The following is a 25,535-nucleotide window of genomic DNA, read 5'->3' on the forward strand; positions in this document are numbered from 1 at the left end:
TTCTGTTTCTGATGACATGACTATATCACAGAGCTGCTTGAGTTAGCTTATTGTGACATAGAAGTACACATGTATTACATAAAATCTTCATTTGAACGGGAATGATATTTTGATGAAAATAAAGATACAATTATGATGTGAAAGTGGTGGATATCTGTGCACTACTTCTTTAAAGATTTAGATTCAAGCTTTTATTGTATGATCCTTTTTTCTCTCAATTGAGCCATATTTCTTGGTTAACTTTTTTTTATAACTCAAACTATTTAAATATAGGTGATTTTTCATCTCTTGGTGTACAACTTGCTATTTAAATAAAATCAGAAATGAGTTTTCATAAGTGATGCAGGGATATTCTCACAGTAATGCAACCTGTACTCTCAATATCTACATAAGTTTGGACTTGTGTAGACCAGAAATTATGGAAAAGCATTGCCTATTATTCATGGTCAATTTTTATTCATATGACAGACGACAACAAAACAATGGCATCTGATGATGCATTGATAGGTTATTTCATCAAATTTTAGAGGATGTTTGACATATAAAAATGTGTATTATGAAAAAATGAAATATATACTCATAATATTTAATGGGGAATGGTTTAAATCACAAATTTTTATTCTTTCTGGAAATGTGACATGTTATACCACAAAATTATCCGCGTGCAAGGTCACGATAGTCAATACATTATGAAAGACAGCTTGACAAATTGGCCATTCCGAAATACATAACAGTCTGAAACCGACGTCTATATGAAACATGTAATTTGCCTGTATATTCTAGTTCTATCAAAAAAAATGGAAATTAGAATATTCATTGTACCTCATGATCATGACCTGCATATCATAAAGATATTTGAAGTACAAAAAGTTCTAAATATTATCAAATTTAACTGCTGTTTGGGAATTTACAACTTCATGTCATGGTTATTAATCATAACGTCATAAAGATGGAAAATTGTGGAAGAGGAAATTTAGACAAATAAAGAGTTTTTGACAAACAGATTAACGGACAACACTACATACATGCACCAAAAAATGTCCTGTCACAATTTTTGGTGGATGTATAAAAAGTACGTAGCTGAACAAGGGAAGGATACTTACTGACAGAAAAATTTCCTTTTAAACTTACTGGATTAGTACTGGAGTCAGCTTGCTTGTCTGTCTGTAGACACCTTTCAATTTGTCCGCCTCTTCGTTCATTTGGGTTTTTTTTAGTGAAATCTTCTCAAACTTTTATGTACAGCAATGACCTAATGTAGATGCGGCCCTTTTGTTGAAATTTTCTTAAAGAGTTAAGTTCAAGTTCAGATATTTTTTTCTAGAAATTTTTTTAATGTCATGGTATCCTGACTTTATAAATATTAGTCATCTTACATTATCATAGTTGTGTGATGTCTAGAATTGATGGCTTCTTACTAACCATGTTAGTACTCAATAATCTATTTTTCTACTGCTTTGATTTACAGTAACTGATGTTTTTATCCTGTCCTTGAGAAAATGATTGTTGTTACAGTTGAAAAAAGAATTAAGCAAAGCTGAAAGCCTTGGACAATAATGTAGCAATGTATTTCATTATTTATACAAACTTCTGTTGTTTATTCTCATTTTTTTGTCTTTTTTCCATGTGCTGTATTATCTGATGATCTGTCGCTGGTTTAACTGGACCTCTCCTGTCAGGGTAAGTATTACCAGGATAAATAAACCCAGTCAAAGGTGTTAGCCCTTGGGCATATTGATGAATATATACATATGTAAAATTTAAGTAAGCAATACTAAATCCTAGTACTTGCACATTTATAGTAATCTGATTCACTTTATCAATGAAAATTACAACATCTTTTTATCATGTTGAGAAAAGGTGTCATGGTGTTCACATAACGCTGACCCAAGATTTCTAGTTTGTTCAGGTAAATACAAACAGAATTTTCTCAGAAGATACAATTTTCGGAATGAATGTTACATGGAAATTGATAACCTCTTGTACTTTAGGTATTTTGGTATATATATTTGATTGACGCAAGTTGCTGTACATGTCAAACATGTTATTAATGGACTATTTTATGGTTTCTTGGTATATAGTTGGACTGCAGTAGCAACATGGCGGTGGGTTGCAAATGACGAAAACTGCGGGATATGCCGCATGGCATTTGATGGTTGTTGTCCAGACTGTAAACTGCCAGGAGATGATTGTCCACTTGGTAAATCCTTAGTCTTTTCAATAAGCTGATCATTCCCCTAGCCTCACATCATATCATGGCAAGGATGTAATGTCACAGCTATCCATTTGCTCATACTATACATTTAGGAAGAGCACGTCATTGTGCTTCAAGAAAACTCATCTATCAATGATAATAACACTTGCCCCACTGTTTTCACTTCACGAAATAATGAAACCTGTTGATTTTTAAAGTCTACAATCCAAGGTCAAGGTAATTTTACTAGTCATTCAACAAAAATCAGTTCTGTGTAGATGATATTATTAAATATGATTCAGATTCAATTATTTTTCCTTCATGAGAAAATGAAACTCAATGATTCTACAAGCAAAGAGTCAAAAGACATGGTTGATATTAAGAGGCATGTTGCAAGTGTCAAGGTCACTTCATGATCAGGCAATGTAACAAAATAAGTCAAAAAGATCAAATATGTGTTGTAAGAGGATTTTTTTCCCTTTGCAGTTTCATCAAAAATAATTTTACATTAATGCATCAAAAATTTTGTGGCTTCACTTTATGATTTATGATGTCCAAAACATGTCCATACATTTCCAGTCTTCGAGAAATTATTTTGGAAAAAAAATTTGTATGATAGTTGTGTGACTTAAGTTTTTGAGACAATACATGATTTGTTTGTTTGCAGTCTGGGGAGAGTGTTCACACTGTTTCCATATCCACTGCATTGTGAAGTGGCTCAACTCCCAGCAAGTGAATCAGCTCTGTCCAATGTGTCGACAGGATTGGAAATTCAAAGAATGACAGGATTAAGTATGGTTCATGTGGTCATGTGTTTATCACATTGATTCATACATCTTATCCAAGTGGAAGCGTTCAAAGAACTGTTCCAAATGAAAAATTTATACAGTTCTTACTTCTTCAGATGTGGTAATGTTTTATGAGTTCTAAGCTATATAGCTGTGGTTCACCATACAATGATACAGAAAGTACTAAATGAGAACTATATATAGGTGTGTTTCATACACTAAAGTAGTTCAAGGATACTGCTCTAAACACATATTGGATAGAACATTTTCTGTCCAAACAAGTATAAGGAGTGATAATTGGATATATGAGGCCCATCATCAACTGGTGACAAGACGTTGATATAAGAAAAATTCCTTAATATGTATTTTGTATTGTGCTGGATGATGTGAATGTTGATGAAAATATGTGCTGGATGATGTTGTTTAACAATGCATTTTAAATACAAGTTGTATGACTGGTTTATTTATCTTCCTAGAGTTGTTTAACAAAAAGTGTCATTTTTGTTATAGATGTATGTAATTGTGATTCCTGAAACCTATCAATCACTGTATGACTTTGTAATTTGTTACTTCCACATATAGTGTATGCAGTAATTCTCACAGGTAAATATTGATACACAAACATGGTAAATAGATGTATCCAATAAAACTTGAGGATTCTACATCAGAAATATAAAAACGAACGTTTGGGAAGCTGATTGACCACACATAGGGATGGAATTTTCACATCATTCAACCTTCAATTTTCAAACTATTTTTCTGTAGATTTCAATGTAACGATACAGGTATCATTAAGTTGATATGGTTGTAACCTTTGCTTGTTATGAAGTTGTTGAAATGAATAAACAAAGATTTTGAAGTGTTTTTTCAATTCTGTTTTTTAATATCTGCTCCTGTCAAGAATGGTCTCCACTGGAGCTAGTTGATTGTGTAGATGGCAATGAACTTAAGGCAGTATCAGCCTTTTCACTCAGCAGCTGGCAGGAGTACAAAAGACCTGAAATATCACAAAATAGGAAAGTTTGATACTTCAGATGAGGTTAAAAACTGAGAAAGGTAAATAAGAACAAGAATTTAATGTAGATGTACTATTTTTTAGGTCGCCTGAGCTGAAGGCTCATGGTGACCTATTGCAATCACGATTTGTCTGTCGTCGTGCATCAGTAACTTTTCACATATTCGACTTCTTCTCAAGAACCACTGAATAGATTTTGACCAAACTTGCCACAAAGCATCCCCATGGGAAGCCGTTTTAAGTTTGCAAAGAAAAAGGGCATGGCCCCAATAGGGGGAAAAATTAGGTAAATCTTTAAAAATCTTCTTCTCATGAACCAACAGTCAGATTGAGTTCATATTTGATATTTAGGGTCCTTATGGCATGGTCTACAAAGTTTGCGAATGAAAAAAAAATTGGGTCAAAAACGGCCCCACTAGGGGGCGCTCAAAAGGGTAAAAAAATCAACTTTGACCGATTTCAACCAAATTTGGTAGAAAGCATCCCCTAGTGAAGGACATAAGAAATTATGATGAAAAAAGTGATTATGTCCCTTTTGGGGCCCGTAAGGGTTGTAAAAGGGGTCATATGTAAAAACCTTCTTTAAATGACTTCTTCTCAAGAAGCATTGGATGGATTTTGACCAAACTTGGCAAAAAGCATCCCCATGGGAAGCTGCTTCAAGTCTGCAAAGAAAAAGGGTGTGGCCCTAATAGGGGCCTCAAGAGGGGGAAATAGGGGGTAAAATTAGGTAAATCTTTAAAAATCTTCTCATGAACCAACAGTCAGATTAAATTCATATTTGATATTTAGGGTCCTTATGGCATGGTCTACAAAGTTTGCGAATGAAAAAAAATTGGGTCAAAAACGGCCAAACTAGTTTTGTTTTGAAACCATTCTGATCTTCCAGAATTACTTCCCTTTGTTTCACTCTGATGGTATAGCAATAAGATTGACCGTGACAATGGGGTCAATGGAGGATTGCAACAAGCCTAGTAGCTCAATATAATACCAAATTATATAAATATTCATTGTCTGGGTGAGGTGACTATTTAAAACACAATGAAATAGCATAGATTTATGATTTTACTAAACAATAGTAGAAAGTACAAGAATACTTATTGGTAGGGCAGATAACACATTACTGTAGTATAAAGATCCTAGTTTTGTTTTCATTCCTTTCAGATATGAATCATGGGATTCTTTTAGAAATATGTACACCTGAAAGAAAAATGATTGATTTAGCTATTCATGTTTTACCTTGCAGTTGATCATCTGCATCAGCTAAGTTTGTTTGGTCAAATTTTTTTGATGAAAATGTCCAGAAGTTCTCTGGGAGCCATTCCTCTGCCTTGATAATTTTTGTGTCTTTGCTGTTGTTTGACCTCACTGTAACAAATAACACAGGATGTCCAAAGAGTCAGGATAAAATGTATATGTCAAAAGTAGTGAGTTGATTATCAAAATCAATCTGCTAGAATGACCTTGATGGACTTTGTAGGTTATATTAATCACAAGTTAAAAGTTTGGGCTTGATGTTTCCAATTAAAAAGAAATTTCTAATTTATATAGTGGCGATTCATTTGCTTGTAGGAAACAATTAATATAGGAAATATGCTTGTACTATAAAATCAAATGCATTACTTTCACAAAGGATTTGAAGCTTGCAATGCCATTTAGTCTAATTGTATAAATAATTGTTTGAACTAAAACATTTTTTTCCTAATTTGGAACACAGGTGGAAATATTAAAACTGTTCATATTTCAAGACAAATTTCTATGGTCATTAAAGATTAAATTGTTTGCTATTTGAAGAGCAACTTTAGTCAATAATTGAATTCACACAATTACTTTCTAAGGCTTCTTCAATGTCCTTGCACATTTCAAACACTTCACTCCCTCGACCATGTACACGCTCTCCTGTAACAGAAAGCATGAATACTAACAATTTTTGGCATATTTTTGATGTGCAGTCATCAAGAGAATACAGAAATCTCTAATGTTTAATTGATTACTAATTAAATAAGGGCATCTTTATGTTGTAAAATCTACAATGACAATACTTTAATTTTGCTGAAAATTTACTGGCTGCTTCTTGCAGACTCCTTAAAAAATTGACTTTGGTAACAATACCAAACATTCATTATATACCAAATGTTAGTTTCTTTAATCTCCTTAAAAAGGCTTAATCACTCGATTAGGAAGCAAACCAAGAAATCAGATTCTTTTGAGTGATTTTGCTGTAGACAAGCTCTCCCTTACTTAATTATCTACAAGTGAGATGCTTGGAGTAATTTTGATACAGATATGTTTTCCTTGGCTGGCTCCCTGCCAAGATATGTATTTACAACATCATACAATGTACTTCATTGAAACTCTGAAGGAAAGAGGATAAACGTGTCCATGCCTGGAAAGGATATATGGAACCAGCCACTTGTACAAAAAAAAAAAAAAAAAAACAGAGAGAGACACAACAGTAGGCAGGTTATGACAGGACCACAGAAGACATTTCAGCATTAATAAGGAAGATGAGGACAATGAAAGGATAGACACAAACCATACACCAAGTGCTTACCATCAATGGTTCGCAACCTTGGAAGCATTTTTGATATATCTTTTTTGTATCCATGGTTGATGCAGAAAGGGTTGGACAATGCTTTGTCATTAACTGTAAGAATTTCTAGCTTTTCTAAACCTGTTAAACACCGGAAGTTTTCAACACTGAAATAGAAATAAAATGCTATTTTCAAGTCAATGAAGTAGATAAATCTTTCATTTCATTCATACACATACAAGACTTGGTTACTGATTTAAACAAGTGAGAAAATGCATTCACTCCCAAACCCATATAAATGAAAGTGTTGTCTTGGTAAAATAACAAGCTTCATGATGTCTTGGTCAAAACTTGTCACTTAAATTATCGTGGTTATAATATAATCTTATATCTATGCAGCATGAATTTACTTTAGAACAAGAAGCCTGTGGGCTTTTAATGGTCATCTGACTTTAAAACCTATATATGGCCAAGGCCTAATGGGCCTGAATTGCTCACCTGTTCTACAGCTTACTAATAAGATTTTGTTAGTTCATAAGTCAATTTATGCAAAATTGAGATCCTGTTCATCATACATGCCACTACACAAATACCATGACCTATTGCATGTTGAATGAAGAAATTTCAAGTTCTCAACACATTTGAAAGATGAAAGATTTTTACACATTGCACTCCTGTGACCTTGAAAGTTCATTCATTTGAACAAATTTGGTAGTTCATTGTCCCAGCATGGTCCAAGCAAAATATAAACACCCTGAGGTTTTTGGTTATTGAGAAGAATTTGTTTAAAGATCTTAATACATTTGAGCAATGTGACCTTGAAATATGGTCAAGGTCATTCATTTAAACAATATTGGTAGCCCTTCTTCCCAGCATTGTACAAGTCAACAGTTGTTTGAATAGAAATTTTAAGCACTGTGATGAATGAAAGGTGATGGTTATAGGTCACTCTAACCCTTCAGATCAACTTTAGAGCTAATTGATTATCAGGAATCACATTTGAGAATTAATCAGGTTGATTATTTACTGTAGTGTTTGAGGACTACTTGAGCAATCATTATACGTATTGCCTTATTATATATATTATCATTCATAGGCTCTGGTGGCACAAAATTTATTTCAAATTATGAATATAAGTGAATAATTTTGATGAAGAAGTGGATTGTAGATGATTATCAATTTAAACAGATTCACTCAAATGAAAACTTAATCCATCTTCTCCGGCTTAATATTGAAAATCATCAGCGTACAATCGAAAATCTTACTCACCCACCAATTAGATTACCAGCTAGATTAAGTGACTGTAGATTTTCTAGAGTCTGTAATCCTTCTGTTTATGAACAGAAATAAAAGAAAATACAAATTATCAGGAATGTACATGTAACACTGCATGATCTATGATGCATAGATGAATCAATGTGTAAATACTTTCCATTCTGAAATTACAAAGACGAAATGATGCTCACTATAGATGAAGAGGGTAGAGGAGTCAATGCCAGTCTAATATCTGTAGGATCCCATTGTAGCATGATCCGTCAAGAGTGGTTAACAATACGTATGCTGAGAGTCAATCAATATCAGCAATAAAACATTGCAGGTAGGAATGTTCTCTAACCACTTACCACCTGACAGTCAACATTCCAGCGGGTATTGTACCTTATGTTAAAGCATTGAGAAAGATAAGTACACAAGAATGTAGATGTCACTATGCTGTAACTTTCAGGGACTACTGAGACAGGAAGTTCTTATCAACAAGTCCTAAAATTGCTTTAATATTGTACCTTATGTTAAAGCATTGAGAAAGATAAGTACACAAGAATGTAGATGTCACTATGCTGTAACTTTCAGGGACTACTGAGACAGGAAGTTCTTATCAACAAGTCCTAAAATTGCTTTAATATAAGTATATCAATAAGCCATTTATTTCAATTTTCATTTGGACTGATTCTCAAGAGGATCTCACCTAAGATTTGATGAACTCATTCCATGCAACTATAAGCAACCATAAAATAAACCAGAGATTAGTGATGTCCAAGTGGACTGTATAAATATTTGTTTTCATTAGGAAGGACAACTCTTTAATAAAAACACCTAATTCCTTTCTTCTTATCTGATATCATTTTCATAATCATCGAAGATTTTGAAAGTATAGAACAATGTAATGTCACATAAACAAAGCAAAGTGACTTGTCACAAATTCCAAACCCACTGTCCTTTATGTCATAGTAACACATATATTCCAAGGGTTGCAAATTTGTGCGAAATCTCTTTGGTACAAGGTACCACTTTAGGACTTCTTTAGGAGCTGAAATTTGTTGCATAACTATCTTTGCCCTGACAAGCCATAAGTGGCATAACCAGTCAGCATGAATTAATAAAAGTATTCCACATCCTTGTTTAATATTGAGAACACTCTTATACATACGATGTTTCAGTATATGGATGTAGTGCAGAAACTGTATACTTACTATTTAGTTTAAAAACCATTGAAATCCTTCTAAATCAATACAAACAAGACATGTTTGAAACTAAATGTGTAAAGATTTCAAGCTCACCTAGAGATATTATTCTATTAGCAGAAAGATTTAGGGTTGTCAAGTTGGTAAGCCCTGCTAGTTTGGTAAGCTTTGTTATATCATTTCTTGATAAATTCGCTCGCTCCAATCCAGTACACTCGCCTATGCATCCAAGATCAGAAATACCTGAAAGTTTAAGGAATAAGAATGTACATCGAAATTGTGTAAAAAAAAAAAAAGGGGGGGGGGATTGAATCATGCATAAGCTGGATAACAATAGTGATAGAGCACACTTCAGCAACCAGTAAACTGTCAATCAAACCCTCAATTTCTAACTATTTCAAATTTTCTTGTCCGCATTATTAGATGTCCGGATTAATAATGGTGTTATAGTGCCATGGTACTTATTTTAAATTTACCACTGGATAATTAGGTGTAGCCTCCCTCCATTCATATTTCAAATCTTGAATTGTCTGACATGCAGCTTCGAGATTGTTACAGTTGGCACGTACTCTTTAAAAGTAGGAGATGGGAGATGGACACATTAGTCAGTAAATGACACTTCACAGTCCACATAAATAAACCAATTTACAGTATTTGTCTTTTACGTTAGACCTACCTAATTCTCTCAAATTAATGGAATGTATGCTTTCCAGTTCGAACTCCCCACTCCTGGTCTTCAGCAGTGCTTTTGTTACTTTGCCTTCTGAAAATACATTCCCCAAATTAATTTCTTAAAATACAAATTATGCCAAGAATTAGAACGATGAAAAACACAAATACAGCGTATAACCTATCACTACGTATACATTTGTATTAGTACAATAATATTCTACAACATAAACCTTCCATTTGGCTGTTTCACTCCTCTCTGTTTGTATCCTCTGATTCTAGGATTCTGACTGTCAGTTCATCCTTTTTGGTTGCGACTGTAAACAAAAGTGATACACTAGAACACATTTGCATAACAAAAACAAAATTTCAAATTTTGTGAAATAAGTGCTAAGCATGAAACGAATTGTTAAAATGTTTTAATGTAAAGTGATTTTGAATCGTGCAGAATATACTGTACTTTTTTTATAAAGAAATTATGCAACACATTTAAAAGTAAATGCTATCATTGAATAGTATTTCCTGTTAACATCCGGGTACCCAACTTGGCGGCTACTTTCAATATGGCTACCCTGTCACATCACTGAAAAATCTGCAGCCTTTCCAAGCGTATCTGTGTTGTTACCCCGATTTAAACATACTATACGAAATCTTTATATACGGTAGGAACCACGAAACAATACTGGTTAGCAACAACACGCCAGATATGCTATCGTTTTCTTGCAATTAGTAGGCAACAATATTTTTAAAACTCGAAAGTTCAAGTTCGTTCCTGTTTTCATGAATTCGATGCATTTCATGATCAGGGTAAGCGGTTGTGGACATAACATTGGCGTTATATTTATACCCGTCTTGTTTGTTCCATGTACACATATTTAAAATTTAATGATTCAGCGAAAACGGATAATTGTTTTTGTGAAACTTCATTTGTCCCATTAGTTAGCCACCGTAATAGCTAGCGCCGTAGTGGGACATGAATTTTTGTTGCTGTTGTGGTGGTGGAGGGGGTATACTTTGCACTGCAGCAGTATAGAGTAGACAGACTGCTCCTGCAGATGATTCATGCAAATTCTAAGCGTTTCAGTTAATGTCATTGCATGCATATGTATATCTATATATGAAATATTGCTTTGTCATTTGTAATGTACTTACTTAATTTAGTGTTTCTTTTATTCTCATTTGGTTTAGATGGATAATCAATAATAGTGCACATCTAGATTTGCAAGACAATTGTCAAAATGGGTGACACACTGGAATTGAAGCAGATGCTGTTTACCAACCTACAGCTGTTGGGCTTTGATACTGGAGCGATGGAAGCCTCATATTGTGTACCATTTAATAAGTATGTTAGATCCACACATGGGTTGTTATATCAAGTCTTACTTGTTTTAGGAACAATCCTATTATAGCAGTTATTCATACTAAACATGTTGTGTTAAAATATAATTGCACTTATTGCAGTTTTCTGTATGCCATTGATATAACAATTATTATGAATGCATGAATTCATCATTGCACTTATTTATTCAAATTTGAAATTGCTCTAAAATTGATTACATCAAAATAAGAGTGTTTACAGTATCACAAAATATTTATGATTTCCTAAATGAGTGAGAAACATAAAAATAAAAATGCTGATAATAATGTTAGCAAAATTAAAAGCTTATATGAAAGGAAATTTCAACATTTGAGCTTAGAAAAGACACATAGATGCAAAAAGAAAAAAGGCTGGTATTTATCAAAGTGCCTAGCAATGGCTGCCTTTGTGAAATAAGTATATTGGATAGCATGTTATAAGAGTTTGATTAAAACTTGTGTTTATTATTTATGTGATGTAAAATATTGGAAAGCAGTTATACAACTAGCTTGCCTCAGCTGATGATTATATTTGTACATTTACTATATCTGTGTTTAATTTGTATTTGATTGAAATGCTGGTTTAAATATTGTGGAAAGTATACCCTATTCAATATGTTATCTTTTGTTAGCATTTTACTATCAATGTCATTATAAATTGTTTATTTTCAATATAAATCAATTTTTATTTTTCAGAAATATGTTTAACCTTCCAAACAAAAAAGGAGCTGAAGTAGTGTTATATTTTCTTTTTAACAAACTCAATCCAATTATGTGCAGAGAAGAATTCAGGTATGGCTGATATTCAGATATTGATGTTTAGAACTTATAACTGCCAAAGTTTCTTAATATCTCAGAAGATGTTCAAGTAATTCAATTTTACTTTCAATGATGTGAAAAGTCTAATTCTAACAGTCCAATAAGTAAGATTAAATGTTTAAACTTTAAGGTACATGCAGCTAAAGCCTTTAAGGGAAAGTCTTGCTTTGGGCATGTCATAACTTTATTCCTTAGTTTTTCTATCTCATCTTCCAGGTACAGGAATAATCTTTTCTGAACTGCTATATTAAAACGTTAACTGAAACAGAAAATCACTGGTCTTATCTTTAATCTGTTGTATGGGATAATGATACAATAATTGTACTGTATTGTAGAGACTGCTGGCCTGTACTTGATAAACAACAAGAGCAACAGTTTCGCAGAACATGTCACAATTGGCTGGTAAACATTACAAAGGTAATTAGACATGGATATGATATAAAACAGAAGGATAAATGTTGCTGCTGATCAGGCCTTGAAACATCTCTGGTTGAAGTTGTGAGCTAGCTCTTGCCCTAGTCCTTGTAATACCAAAAACTTACTTATAGCAATTGAATAATTGTTATTATGATAATAGTTTTGGTATCGCACAGTGCATGAAAAAACACTGTCCATATCTAATCCTCACATTGTGCATTGTCCACACATCATGCACATACACTCACTTACCCACACACACAATACAACATTATCTAGCATACATCTGTGTGATAGGATGGCACAATTTGTGCGGTTTGGTGATATTGTTTGATCAATATTACAGATTAAAAATTAAGCAGAAAACTTATGTAGTTATGAATGAATAGCGACTATAGGCATATTGAATTTTGATAAGTGATTATAATAGTTGTTGAAATACCACCTTATCCAGCACTAGTTTGTCTCTCTATTGTTTAGTGTCACACCTTGGTGAGTGGTGGATGGTGTGCTCTGGGCAACAACAATTACTTTTATACAGATGTATATATGTGACAGGCCCGTACTAACTAGGTCTCCGTTGTAACAAATACAACACTTAAAATATACCTGGGTATTTATCTTTTTCTTTATGAAATGATAGAAAAACAAGAGTATTACAGATGAATTGAGTGCTCTGGTGTGTAGTTAAACTTTGTGGGTAGCTTCAGCAGTAGAATATTTATCGTTCAGTTATCATCCAACTTAGCTTAACTTGAAATACATCTTGAGCACTTTTTCTTACCTCTGGTAGGTATAGATACAAGTGTCACTGTAAATTGTATTTTCTGTTTCACTGACATGTTAGAATTTGCATTCACTAAAACTGGATGTTACCAACCTATTTCTTGAGTTGTAAATGTGTTTCATTTGTACTATTCAGACAGAACCAGATACACACCTGCCTAGAATTGTTGCCTCACATTTCATGTCTCCAGGAGGGGGAAAATTTTACAATCTACTGTTTCACTTCTCAGGATATGTATTGAGGACAGTAATACGAACAGAAAATGGTAAGTTTGTAAACATGTGTCAGTTAATTTATCTATTTAGTTTATATTTGTCAATATTTATTACCATATCTTCTACTTTGAAACGTTCAAATTTGTTTTGTAACAAATGCAGGTGTTAAAGAATTTGATCAGCTGCGGTACCCTCAGTTGTCCACTCAAACTGCCTCTCTTGGAGATGTGATGGCCAAAAACATTCAGTGTGCTGTAGCTCGACTCCGGAAGAAGTTTCTTGAGGAGTCACAGACTACACTAGTGCTAAACAGAGAGTGGAAGGAATATGCTAAGTATGTTGTAATAAGATAGAAAATTTTTGGACTTCTGTCTTACTTAACATATCATTGTTTTGGTAAATTTTCAAATCTAAACCATAGAACAGCTATTCCTTTCCAGGACTCCAGTTTGGTTTAGGTGTACACTACTAAAATTTATTAATTGATGATTTACTTAGATATAATAGGCAGTAAACTTAACCGTGGTACAAGTGATTTTGGAGTCCATGGATCAAGTAAATGTGTTACTGGAATTGTCCTTATTGTTATGTATTCCTTTCAAATGAAGGGAGGAAGAAAAATTGCCTTAGGCCCATGGGTCTCTTGGTTCTTTCTGTTTTGAGATGATAATGTCTGCCATCGGAATGAATATTGCCTTATTACTGGTTCTTCTGGTTCTTATTCTGGTTCTTCTAATAATTTCTTTTCCAGGCAACATAGACTTGATGAATTAAATTGAGCCTTATGTTGTATGACAGAATCAGTCTCACAATTAAACGTGAGAAATTCTATGATATATATATATATTTGTCTATAGCCTTACATTCTCAGAGTCAGAATTAAGCAAACCTGGTAATCAAATGACTATAGTAGAGCTTTCAATTGTATGGCAGTGAACTGGTGAAAGACTATCGGAAGTTGTCCAAGGAGGTGAGAGAAGGAGAACACCTAGAACGAGTGGTAAAACAGCAGGCTGCAGAGGCTGCTGTGGTACGAGGCAGGTCAGTGTACCAGTCAATTAGGAAATAGTGAAACATTCACCCAATGTCAATTATCATCAATTAAGAGAATTTGTTAAAGACATTATTATAAAATAATAACATGTTTTCTACTTCCCATCAACTGAATACAATATATATATTAGATATGTTGAATATTAGTTTGTTTGTACTTTCTAGATCTCAGTTTTGTTATTGGAATGCAAAGATGTTGTATGTAATGATTCAAAGTTTACTCACCTTTACACTTCAGTCCTATGAGGAGGCGGCAATCAGACAGTTATGACAATGAATTGGATCCGCAGTCTACCAAACGCACTCAGAGAATACAGCAGGTAAGTTTATAGCAGTGTATAATGTATACCAATCTGGTTTTGCCTGTTGATGTACAGTTATATCTCTTTTTACTGACCAGTTTTATTTGAACCTTAGTTGTTCTGGATGGTAGTGTTATTAAAACTTTGATATTGACACTGCATGCTAACTAGTTTACTACTTCACAACTGATGTGAAAGGATCTATAACTTAAACAAAATCTGTCTGAAGAAGTAACTAGTTCTGTTATTATAAATATTCGCTGTTTACTATTAAAAATGATACAAATGAACTGAAATCATCTTCTAGGTACGTGACATGTGGAAGCAGGTCAATGATTTCTGTGAGCGTGAGGCTGCAGAGAGAGAAGTGATAGAATCCATTGTAGACCGAACCATGAGTCAACATAAAATTGATGCTGCTTCCATTAACATCAAGGTTCCTGACCTCCTTCTTAGAGAATGTGAGCAAGAAATCCGGCGGGTAAGTTGGTACCAACGAAAAGTCAAACCTTTCAAGTAAACTGTAGGGGAGAGCTGTCTGTCAATCACTACCAGAAATCTATCTAGTGTATCTTGTGAAAATATCATGCTGTTTGATCCGCCTTCACGTCAATACTCTCCAACCATAACAAGGGTCATTGCCAAAGTGCTTAAAGCTTGTACTAATATGAAATGAAATTTGATTTAATGTTCCTCTAAGATTTATGTCTCATATTAATTGGTAGTCATTTGTTGATATGAAACTGTAAAATTTCACAGCTGACTGCTTTGAAAAAATTGCAATAAAATGTCATGGAATCGTTGACAGATTTAAAAGTGTAACAAAAACATTTCTCTACATATAGCTTTAAAATACTTTATATTATACATTAAAGTGTGAAGAGAGTGCAAACATCATGATTTATTCAGTTTCCCAGATATTGTGATTTATCTGAAATGCACACCTTTTAATCAGCGGCGATCACCTCTCTATTCGTAACACACATCTGTGATGTCACAAGTTCAATACTGTTAAAACAGCCCTGTAGAAATCTACTAGGAAGCTTCTATTGTAACTGTTACAGCGACATGTAGACAACACATTTCATGGAGGCAAGCTGAACCTAGTCAGTCTTCTTCAGTTATGGAATCTTTGTCTTCACTTATACATAGAACGACTACACCAAGGTAAGGATTAACAGTGATAACATACAGAGGACTTTATCAATTAATTATTACTGATCACTCTAGTAGGTAATAAGGCCAAAACTGATGAAATCAAGAATATGTTAGAAATATCTGTAAACGTAAAGGTTTAAGATTTTTGTATATTTACCAATTAGAAACCCCATGCATGATATATGTTGTACATATACATCTAAATTAGGGTTTTTGTAGAATCCAATTACTCAAGCATATTTAGCATATCAATATGTTCTTGCTAATTTGTCAAATTCAGGGCATTTCTGTTCCCTTAATTAATGAATAAAGAAAAGTTAATTTTAGATTATGTGTGGATTACCCTGTATGATGTGTTTGCAGTAGGTGTACCAGACTTTACAGAGGAAATAGGATCTGTCACCAAACAGGTCCATACTAACCATGCTTACCTGACAAATACAAGGACTCTGAAGAAGGAACTGGCAAACAACCTGCCAAAACTGAAGGAGTCTGTAGAGCATCTCCGGGAAAGTCTGGATAGTCACACTATCCAGAACAGCACTCCACGCAGTGAACGGTCAACAGTATGTGAATCTTAATCTTCCTAAATCATAATAAAAGAATGTGTCATGACCTTAACCCACTTGTCTCCTATGTCAATGTCATGACACGTCGCATGGTAGCTCTGCCACTTGTGACTTTTAACCCGAGGTCAGATCAAGGTAGTGGATTGATGACATCTAAATTTCATTCACATAATAGCTCAGCTAGTGACACAAGGCTATCATCATACATCTGGTCAACAGTATCTATCATAATCTTGTACATTACATACTTATTGATGATAATATTGAAATGCTTCTGACCAGACTCATTGTAGAAAGGAATTCCAATCTTTAATATAATCTTTGATATATGCTGTGAATACTGCAGTGGGATGTTTTCTTTATACAGTCACTTGGCTTGGGATTGTTAGAGCCATCACCCTCAGTATCCTTTACCCCTGGGCAAGCTACAACTGGGGACATGCCTGAACCATCTGCTTTACGTCGCACTCCCCAAAATGGTTTGTCATAATATGTTGTAATCTTTCACGGATAACTTGAGTCATAAGTCAGAAAATTACATTTCTCAAGATGGTCTGTGGAAGATTTTGTGTAAACTAGAAAAACAGTCATCTTTATTGTGGTCTGGTCTTATATTAAATCTTTCATGCAAGCATTGATTTTGGTTTGTCATGTATATATTTTACTCTGATATATCTGTATTTCTATGTGCAGTATGATCTTATATTTGTTTGCTCACAAACAATTGCAAACTTCTATTTGAGAAAAAATTGTGAATGTTTTGTCACAAACTGCAGAAACAACTCCAGAAGCTGCAAGTAAGTTAGCTGAAGGTGTATTGAAGACTGCAAGACGAGTTAAAGGAAAACTGTTCCAAGGCTCTCCTGAGTATGTTCCTCAAGTCAACATCAACTCCTCAAACACTAAAAAGAAGTAGGTTGATGATGGGTCTTCCTCTAAACTTTGTTTCTTCTGATTTCATATAAATGATGTAAAAGACAGAACATACTCAAATTATCTTTTATAGGATTTGAAAGCAAATATTGAAGTATGTACTTAATAATAGGCAAACATCAATGTTGTGTACTAAATTACTGGCAAATATTGATGTTTGGTACAAAATTATAGCAAATGGCAATTTTAGGTATTAAATGATTGGCAAATGTTTATGTTTGGGACTAATTGATAGCAAATATCAATGTTGGGTACTAAATATTAATTGCTAAATAACTGGCAAATATTTATGTTTGGTACAAAATTATAGTAAATGGCCATTTTAGGTATTAAATGATAGGCAAATGTCTATGTTTGGGACTAATTGATAGCAAATATCAATGTTGGATACTAAATGATGGCAAGTATCAATGTTGAGTATTAAATGTTAGCAAAGAAAAATTTTGGGTACATGTGTTACATCATTAAACCTTTATAGTATGAATTTTTATTATTTTGATTGACTTTTGTAATATCAAGTTTAAAATTTTGATTGCAGGGTTCCAAGTACTAAGGTTCCAAGAAAAGTCAGTAAATTACAGAATAAGGGGACAAAAGCAAGGAATCCTCCTGTCCAACGACAATCTACCCCAACCAACAGTAAATCCTACACTGCTGTTTTCCCCACACATACAGGTATGTCTGTACTCTCCACCTTCTACAACAAGTCAGTATGATAAAAATTTTCATTCCTTGGTCGTTAAAAAAGATCGGGTTCTAGTTGATGTTAAATTTCCCATTGAAATCATGCACACCTGGACTTCTTTCAAACTTTGCATGATAATAGTACTGTAAATGGCAATACAAAATAAACACTTGAGCTTTTATCTTTTAGATTGAAAAGGTCCAAAGGACCTACACATTCTGTTAAGTGACCATATGTCAAAACATGAATTAATAACATGTTTTTGTACCACAAGAAATCCTTATTTTTTTACCTTCATGAAGCATTATTCATTGATTTTCATCAAATTTGTATTAGAATACATTTTTTTAACATTTTCAAAACCAGGCTATCACAGGAAATATACAAACTTATGATACCAAAACGTTTATTTCATCGTATAGTGGTTTTCCATAGGTAGTACTTCGCATCAATATCCATTACAAAAGTTAGTTCCTAATCAACATACAGCAGCATGTTGTGGCACCAAAAATAAATACCTGTGTAAGGCAGACAAAAAATAAACACCTGCCCGTCCATATCAAAGAGTTCCATACAAATGTCCATGGGCTAACTTGGCCAGGGCCCGCTCCATCGCGGAGCAGGTCCCATATGGGACTCTGCCCTTCTCCATGTCCGACTCCCGACTTTCTCTAGCTACTCGATCCCAGACTCAACTAACTTCTGCTGACTATTGTCTTAGTATAAATAATACCCAAATACTTCATTTCAGCTTAGTCCCTATTGGACAACAATAACCCAGCCCCCGGAGCATCTAATTATGAAGGCACGTGCGACTAGGAGTACCCGTTATCAACTTCCCATCTTTGATCTACCTTATACATTGTTTCTTATCTTGTTTACTTACAAATACATTCGCCAAAGTGAGACATACAAAAGAGAGCATCTATCTGTCCTGATCAATCATACTGGCGATATTCTGCCACGGTGCTTCAACACTGGGGTACACACCCCGCCCGTTATCACTACCTATCACTCACAGGATTTTTACCTCGGTCCAGCATTGACTGACTTTTGACCAGATGTACTTTAAACTAAGATACTGCTCTCTACGATACACACCATTCCAAAGTTACCATTAAATCCATTTTTTACTCATTTTGTTACAATATGTATGATATAAGTTTTGTCAATCATTTTGATTTACTTAAGAATTAGCTTCAGTATGTGTTCTAACATCAGCTAAAACTTGAATAGAATTGAAATCTTGGCAAGTTAATGATGCAAATTTTTTGATTTGAAGAAAGCCTGTAGAAATTTTTTTTTAAGGGGTAATGCACAGTATAGTTACGTGATTATTTGATCATTTTAAGATGTACATATACAGTACAACCCTGCTGAGCTGAACTCCTTCAGATCATGTCGAAATACATGCTATTTGAGTTATCAGAGGTTAATCATAGAGTGTTCCAACCATCTGTGTCTGCAAACCACGATGGATAATGGTTTCTAATGCTTAGTGTATGAAAAACACATTGCTGTGAAGATTTTCACCGTTTTATATATATGATACATATTTGTTGAATAATCAATACATACAGTCATCAAATCACAAGGAAAAACACTTTGAAACTGCTTATAGGTCGGATATATCTGCCATACTCTCATCTTGGGAGTGATCAGAACTATTGCCCTAAAGTTGGATTGAGTTGTACATTATACAGGTAAATTTTGGCTAATATGACAATGAATAGAAAGAATATTGTGAACATGAAGTAACAAGGATAAAAATAAATGCCGGATATTTTAAGGGATAATGGTTAGAAGAATCCGAAGTTAAATAACAAGAAATATGTAAGGACACGGTTTGGACCAAGCAATCAGTTAGGCAAATAAGGATTATTCGAGGAATAAAGGTTCAAGTTATAGGGATTTATTGTAGGTTGTTGATAATTTCAGAAAACATTGTTATCTATAATGCAGAAAAAGCCTGAACAGTATACTTAAATAATATTTGATGGCAAAGGTTGTTCTCATAGAACATGAAAAAAATCAAACTGTCACATCAACAAGTTCAGCCTAACAATGTATTAACTTTCAATAAGCCATTGTCTCTTTATCTTTCAAGTCAATATCCAAATGTACTATCAATAGTTCTGAAAAGGGACTAAAATAATAACTATATTGGTCTTTGTTGACCAATATGTTAAGTTATTATATATATGAGTTAAACTTGGTGTCAATCATTCCTCATTGTACCTTCACATGTACCATGGTACTATTAAAATGAATCACGGTGAAAAGGGCACCTTTTGCAATGTTTACACTTTATATTTGATATGTTGAATGAGGTTGGTACAAAATTAATGTACACTCATATTAAAATACCATATACCTATAGTCAACTCCTACATATATAAATGTAATTCATATAACACATTTTATGCAGAACTATTACCTCATGGCAGAAACATGGCTTGATTTTGATCAGAATGCACATCTATTATAAGGAATGCTCCCAGTCCAAAACAATCTTCCGAAAGCTTGCTTATCTTGCTTCAGCAATACTCAGTATACTTGTTCAACTAAATATTTAAGAAACGTGTTTAAAATTCATTATGTGAATTGTGTCATGAAAATATTCTGTTGTTTTATATGTTTGGCTTGCATCAGCAGGCAATGAGAATTCGTACCAGAGTGCTACATCATCATCTCGAGAACAGTCCCTCAGTAGTGGAGATCGTACTCTGACTGGCATCACAAGCTGTACAGGAGGCAGTCCCACTTTAGACAATACTTCCCCGAAACACCCTTCCCCCAGGACACCACCCACCCAGATTCAGAGGTCACCAGTCACAGAAGCTCTCTCTCCAAGTGATGTCATTGTCAACAGAATGATGGCTCCCAACTTCATAGATCAGTCTGATGAGGGTGAGAGATGAATTATATTGATACTATGTTATGAACACTAACTTCAAGAAAGAAATGTCTTACAATACAATATGGTAAGCAATTATACAAATTTTTTTTAAACCCACAACTAAGTGTGTCTGTCTGTATGTCATACGCAAATATAATATTGTTCAGAGAACTCCCCCACCCCCCCAAACCTGTAAACTGATTCAAGTGAAACTTCATATTAATATAAAGAACCATATGGGCATGTACATGCAATCTTTTTTTCCAAAACTTTGGTTACCATGGTAGCTAGCTGACCAATACTCCTTGGTCATTCAACAGATTTTATTATTGAGTATGGTCAAATAGCATTACTAATCAAAACTTTTAGTCAGATACTTTAACTATTTCAGAAACAGTAGCTATAGCAACATGCTCATGGCCCTTTGATTGGTCAAAATTTAGGTATTATCTGATTTCAACCAAACTTATATATAGGGTATAAGGGGAAGCCAAATATCACAATATGCAATTCATCGCCATGAAAACCATGCTAAGGTAAATGGTGGCCTCTGATTCATTGAAGTTTAGATATTGCCAGATTTTGACCAAATTTTGTTTATACTTGTTACTTGTTTCTTACCCTCAGTCACTTGATCAGTGATCTGTGATCAGTGATGAACTTTCATGGCTTATCACAAATTCCAAATGTTTTCCCTATCATTTTATCACAAAATGAAAAACTTCGTTGGGACCATATGATTAATACTTGCTTCTAGCTTACCGTATTGAAACTTTTTCAAATACATTTTATGGAAATACTTTTATTCTTCAACAAAAAAGATGTTTTTTTGTAATGTTAGGTCATGGACTGCAATTAGCAGTACATTTTAACACAAAACATTCAAAGCAATTTTGATAATGATGAAGACCTGTTTTTTTCTTTTCAGAAGATTTTATCATTACATGCGTTAAAAAGCCTGGAGAGTCAAGTGGAGAAGTGTTGTTGCCATTAGGTGTAGAAATATTCCCAGAGCCTGTGATATCTCCAAGTCATTCAGAGACTAACCGATCACATCAATCTGCAAGTCTACAAGACTCTCCGAGGCATGCGAAAGGCAAGCTATCCAATTCCAAGGATGATTCCCTTTCATTTAGCTCAGAGAATTTGAAGTCAAGGAGATCTCCACTGTTACCAGAGTTCAATCATTTAAGCTCACAGAACTCTCCAAAGTCACCAGCATTGCATCCATCAAACTCCTGTCATGAGTCTCCAAAGTCTCACACTTCTCAGTCACTTTTGGAAAGTTTGACAGGAAAAGGATCCCCACACCATTCTTTAGCAAGATCACAGAATTTGGACAACTCAACCAGATCAGAAGATTCACACCACTCTCATCACTCCTCCATGAAAGGAAGTGTCCACTCTCAGGCCTCCATGCAAGGAAGTGTCCACTCCATCAGCTCTAGCTTGTCCCGGCCTTCAGGCTTACTAGGAGGAGATAACCAATCTCCCAATAATAGCCTTCAATCTGGCCATTCTGGCGGACTGGATACTTCAAAGTTAAGATCAATGACATCTGATCTGTTGGGTAAATCTGTTGAGCTGGATACTTCAAAACACACCCTTCAGAATCTCCATGATTCTTCCTTTGAGCTTGAGCAGCCAGAGTTCCTGCCATCAGATAGGAGTGACAAAGAATCTGTTCACTCTGGACTTCCTCAGTATCATTCTGACCATTCTCTACCCATCAGTAATGGACCGACATCCTCCTTAAGACTAGACCTTGAGTCTCAAGAAGCAGATGACTTGAATCAATCTGACAATTCTTGTCCAACATCTGCTAGGGCTTTAATGAAGTCGCGCATGGAAGGTCAGTGACCTCTAAAGTTTCTATTATATATACATCCTCCAGTTGTATTTTGCTGTATTGTCTAGTGACGTCAGTTTTTTTAGGAGGTATCAAGTTCATTTCACACTTAATACCCGGAAGGAGAGCTGATTATGTTTTTTCATATTAATGTTACAATTTCTAATTCCTGTTGCTATCAAACTCTTAAGTTTGAATCTGATATGATATACCATCAATGTAATGAAAGGTGATTTCACTTGTGTGTCTTCAAGTGTATGGAAAAGACTATAAAAGAGTGACTAGATTTTTTTCTTTTTAGTTTTTAATGATCACCTAGTCTCTGCTACTGTGTAATTTCAATTTGTTTATTATTCATTGTACATAACTTATACTGATTCCTGTTGAACTGTGTCTATATTCTTGTTCTCTGGTAGGAATTACTAGAAGAATCTTGAAGAAAAGACTACATATTAAAAAGGTTATATTTGAATATGCTGAGTTTGTTGAAGTATGGCATACTTTGTATTTCAATTTTTCAGAATTTATTTTCTAGTGATGGATACTTTTTTTTAAAAAAAAAGGAAGAGGTGGTTGGGGGTAGAAAAAATGAACATGGTAATTATTTGCAGTATGTTAAATGTTGTGCTTGTTTAACACTAGTGTGTGACATCCTACCAGAGGCTGACCAGCCAGAACCAATGCCTATGATGATGTTGGCCAGTCCTTTGTCAATGGAGGTCAGGGGCATGTTCAAGGAGGCCATGCAGGACACAGATACACCAAAATCTAAATCAGGAAACACAACCAATCACTCCTTCACAGGTAAGAATGTCAAAGTCAGACAAACACGTAATGATAAGTACAGTTGATAAAGTCAGTCAGAAAAACAAGTGATGATTGAATACAGGTGATAAAGTCAAACTCAGACAACAGGTAATGATTGAATACAGGTGATAAAGTCAGTGTCAAACTAATATCTCCTTACTAGAACGCCATCAGATACCATAGACTCAGCACTGAAATAGAGATTTATTTTTCAATAAAGATACCTAATATTCTTCATATTATTAGAATTGGTATTGTGTAGGTTTATTGAGATATATTGCAACTTGTTAATAACTTTTTGTATTTATAGGAACTAGAACCGACCTAGGAGGTGGAGGAGATGGGACCTTCACTATGTTTGAAAGTCTAGGTGAAATGGATGAGGAGCAACTAGAGGACATCCAACTCCCAAACATGTCTATTGATGACATCACGGATGGAATGCAAGGCCTTTTTGACATTCAAGGGAAATCACCTAAGGTTGACCTTATCCCAGGAGTTACAAGTCTGGATAGTGTACATACTGGAAGCCTTGGTGATAAAGTGCATGCCAAGCCCAATTTCCCTTTGACTGACATAAAAGATGATAATGATATCTTGATATCTCTAACGCCTCATCAGCCAGTCATAGATAATTCGCTTCACCTACAGACTAGTCCCTGGCTAGCTGACATGGAGTTACCCTCCACTGGGCAGTGGTCAGCAGACATCAATGAAGATGCGGGTGCAGAGGATGATATTCTTTCACTAGAAGGACAAGAATTAGAGTTAGTGGATGATTTAGATGATTCATTTGTTCCACTTAAAGGTGGCTTCAAGCTAGAAGGGGGCACCCCAAGAAAATCTCCAGCTTTGTCAAGGACTTCTGAGCAAGCATCAAGCAGCTTGCCTGTCAGTGGAAGTTCTATACTTCCTAAATTTAGCATGCCAGTTAGTGGAGGTTCATTGGACAGTGAAAATCTTACTGCTTGGCTTCAAAAAATGAAACAAACTAGAGCTAACATTCTGGGAGAATCCTAATGTACCTTGTTTCCTTTGATATGTTGTTTGATATTTTGTTCTTCCTTTGTCCACATTTGTTTTCAGGAGGATAAATTGATTTCTCAAAGTCAACAAAAAGCAAGTTTTTCATTTTAAGATTTGCTGCTGTATGTTAATCAATTTGCTATAGTCAAGGTAACTTTTCCTTTAAATAGACCAGGGATACACTGTGATGCTGATCTAGTTTTCCAGTATGGAATATGATTATATTTTAAATAGAAATTGGGTGACAGCAGTATGTTAATTATAAGACAAGAATCAGAATATATCTGGGTTGAAATTATAAGGTTTCACCATGTCATCCATTGTAGTCCATGTCTTTCTGTTTTGATATATGTGTACAGGAACAGATAACAAATTTATATTTTATGAAAGCATCATATGTATCGTTGTAGAATATCAGTCATACAGCATTAACTTACATCAGGATTTTTTTTCAGCATTCAGTCTTTTCTGTGCAATGCCAAACAAATATGGCATAGATATCTTCTTTTGTGAAGAGTAATAAAGAACAAATAGAGGGCTTCTTCTGTGAAGGTTGTCCAGTTCATCATGTTAATGTCATCTACACCAGATGAAATGTAACCATCATACGTTATATATATGTATGTAGCCCATTGTTTAAGATTTATCACAGAGTGCTTCATATGCCACATATTGTATGTTGCTGATACTGTCTTAGTGAAATAATAAAGAACATATACAATATTCTAATGTAATCCTCTTACCACCCAGGTATCTGATTGATTTAAACAGCAACATTTTACTAACTCCTGTAAATTACCTAGATTTGCGAACACACTGTTTCAAACTTACCACTTCAGACATATTTGCAAATGCATGATTTCCTAAATACTGACCTGGAAATGACTTCAAATCTGTAAATGAGGAGCTGTTAGAGACCTGGACTCTTCAACACTCTGATATCTGTAACCGGATCAACATAGATGCCATCCAGAGTAATTCTTGTACAAATAATCACAAATG

At 34.4% G+C, this 25,535-nt stretch overlaps 3 protein-coding genes across 3 annotated transcripts; 2 read left to right on the forward strand and 1 right to left on the reverse strand.

The window, feature by feature from the left end:
* Positions 1–1,648: 1,648 nt before the first annotated feature.
* LOC132544503 (anaphase-promoting complex subunit 11-like) lies at positions 1,649–3,382 on the forward strand (the record flags this gene model as incomplete). The annotated part of the gene is made up of 3 exons (XM_060208107.1): positions 1,649–1,680; positions 2,082–2,200; positions 2,862–3,382. Coding segments are annotated over 3 exons (267 nt in total), but the record flags the coding sequence as incomplete, so codon positions are not given.
* Positions 3,383–3,878: 496 nt separating this feature from the next.
* Positions 3,879–10,871, reverse strand: LOC132544505 (leucine-rich repeat-containing protein 61-like). Its single transcript, XM_060208108.1, has 8 exons — positions 10,811–10,871; positions 9,666–9,752; positions 9,086–9,232; positions 7,800–7,860; positions 6,552–6,697; positions 5,828–5,896; positions 5,237–5,365; positions 3,879–3,979 (listed from the first exon to the last, which is right to left on the reverse strand). The coding sequence occupies exons 1-8, from the start codon at positions 10,869–10,871 to the stop codon at positions 3,879–3,881; spliced, it is 801 nt and encodes a 266-aa protein (XP_060064091.1).
* A 1-nt stretch (position 10,872) lies between these two features.
* Positions 10,873–24,539, forward strand: LOC132544521 (uncharacterized). Its single transcript, XM_060208131.1, has 18 exons — positions 10,873–11,000; positions 11,711–11,806; positions 12,169–12,250; positions 13,173–13,302; positions 13,415–13,586; positions 14,186–14,293; positions 14,544–14,625; positions 14,915–15,088; positions 15,672–15,774; positions 16,129–16,331; positions 16,702–16,813; positions 17,111–17,246; positions 17,806–17,942; positions 20,605–20,862; positions 21,780–22,703; positions 23,343–23,512; positions 23,609–23,615; positions 23,818–24,539. The coding sequence occupies exons 1-18, from the start codon at positions 10,897–10,899 to the stop codon at positions 24,525–24,527; spliced, it is 3,708 nt and encodes a 1,235-aa protein (XP_060064114.1). The 5' UTR covers positions 10,873–10,896; the 3' UTR covers positions 24,528–24,539.
* Positions 24,540–25,535: the final 996 nt, after the last annotated feature.

The sequence above is a fragment of the Ylistrum balloti genome, unplaced genomic scaffold (assembly GCF_031769215.1).
Source record: "Ylistrum balloti isolate Yb309-2 unplaced genomic scaffold, AGI_CSIRO_Ybal_v1 Utg369800, whole genome shotgun sequence".
In the NCBI taxonomy this organism is placed as follows: Eukaryota; Metazoa; Mollusca; class Bivalvia; order Pectinida; family Pectinidae; genus Ylistrum; species Ylistrum balloti.

Coding starts and splice junctions, on each gene's coding strand:
- LOC132544521 (XM_060208131.1), top strand. CDS start 10,897: ATGGGTGACACACTGGAATTGAAGCAGATGCTGTTTACCAACCTACAG. Junction 11,001..11,710: donor TATTGTGTACCATTTAATAA/GTATGTTAGATC, acceptor TTTATTTTTCAG/AAATATGTTTAACCTTCCAA. Junction 17,943..20,604: donor TGTTTTCCCCACACATACAG/GTATGTCTGTAC, acceptor GGCTTGCATCAG/CAGGCAATGAGAATTCGTAC.
- LOC132544505 (XM_060208108.1), bottom strand. CDS start 10,871: ATGTGCACTATTATTGATTATCCATCTAAACCAAATGAGAATAAAAGA. Junction 9,233..9,665: donor CATTAATTTGAGAGAATTAG/GTAGGTCTAACG, acceptor TTAAACTTTCAG/GTATTTCTGATCTTGGATGC. Junction 6,698..7,799: donor GCTGGTAATCTAATTGGTGG/GTGAGTAAGATT, acceptor TTTCTATTTCAG/TGTTGAAAACTTCCGGTGTT.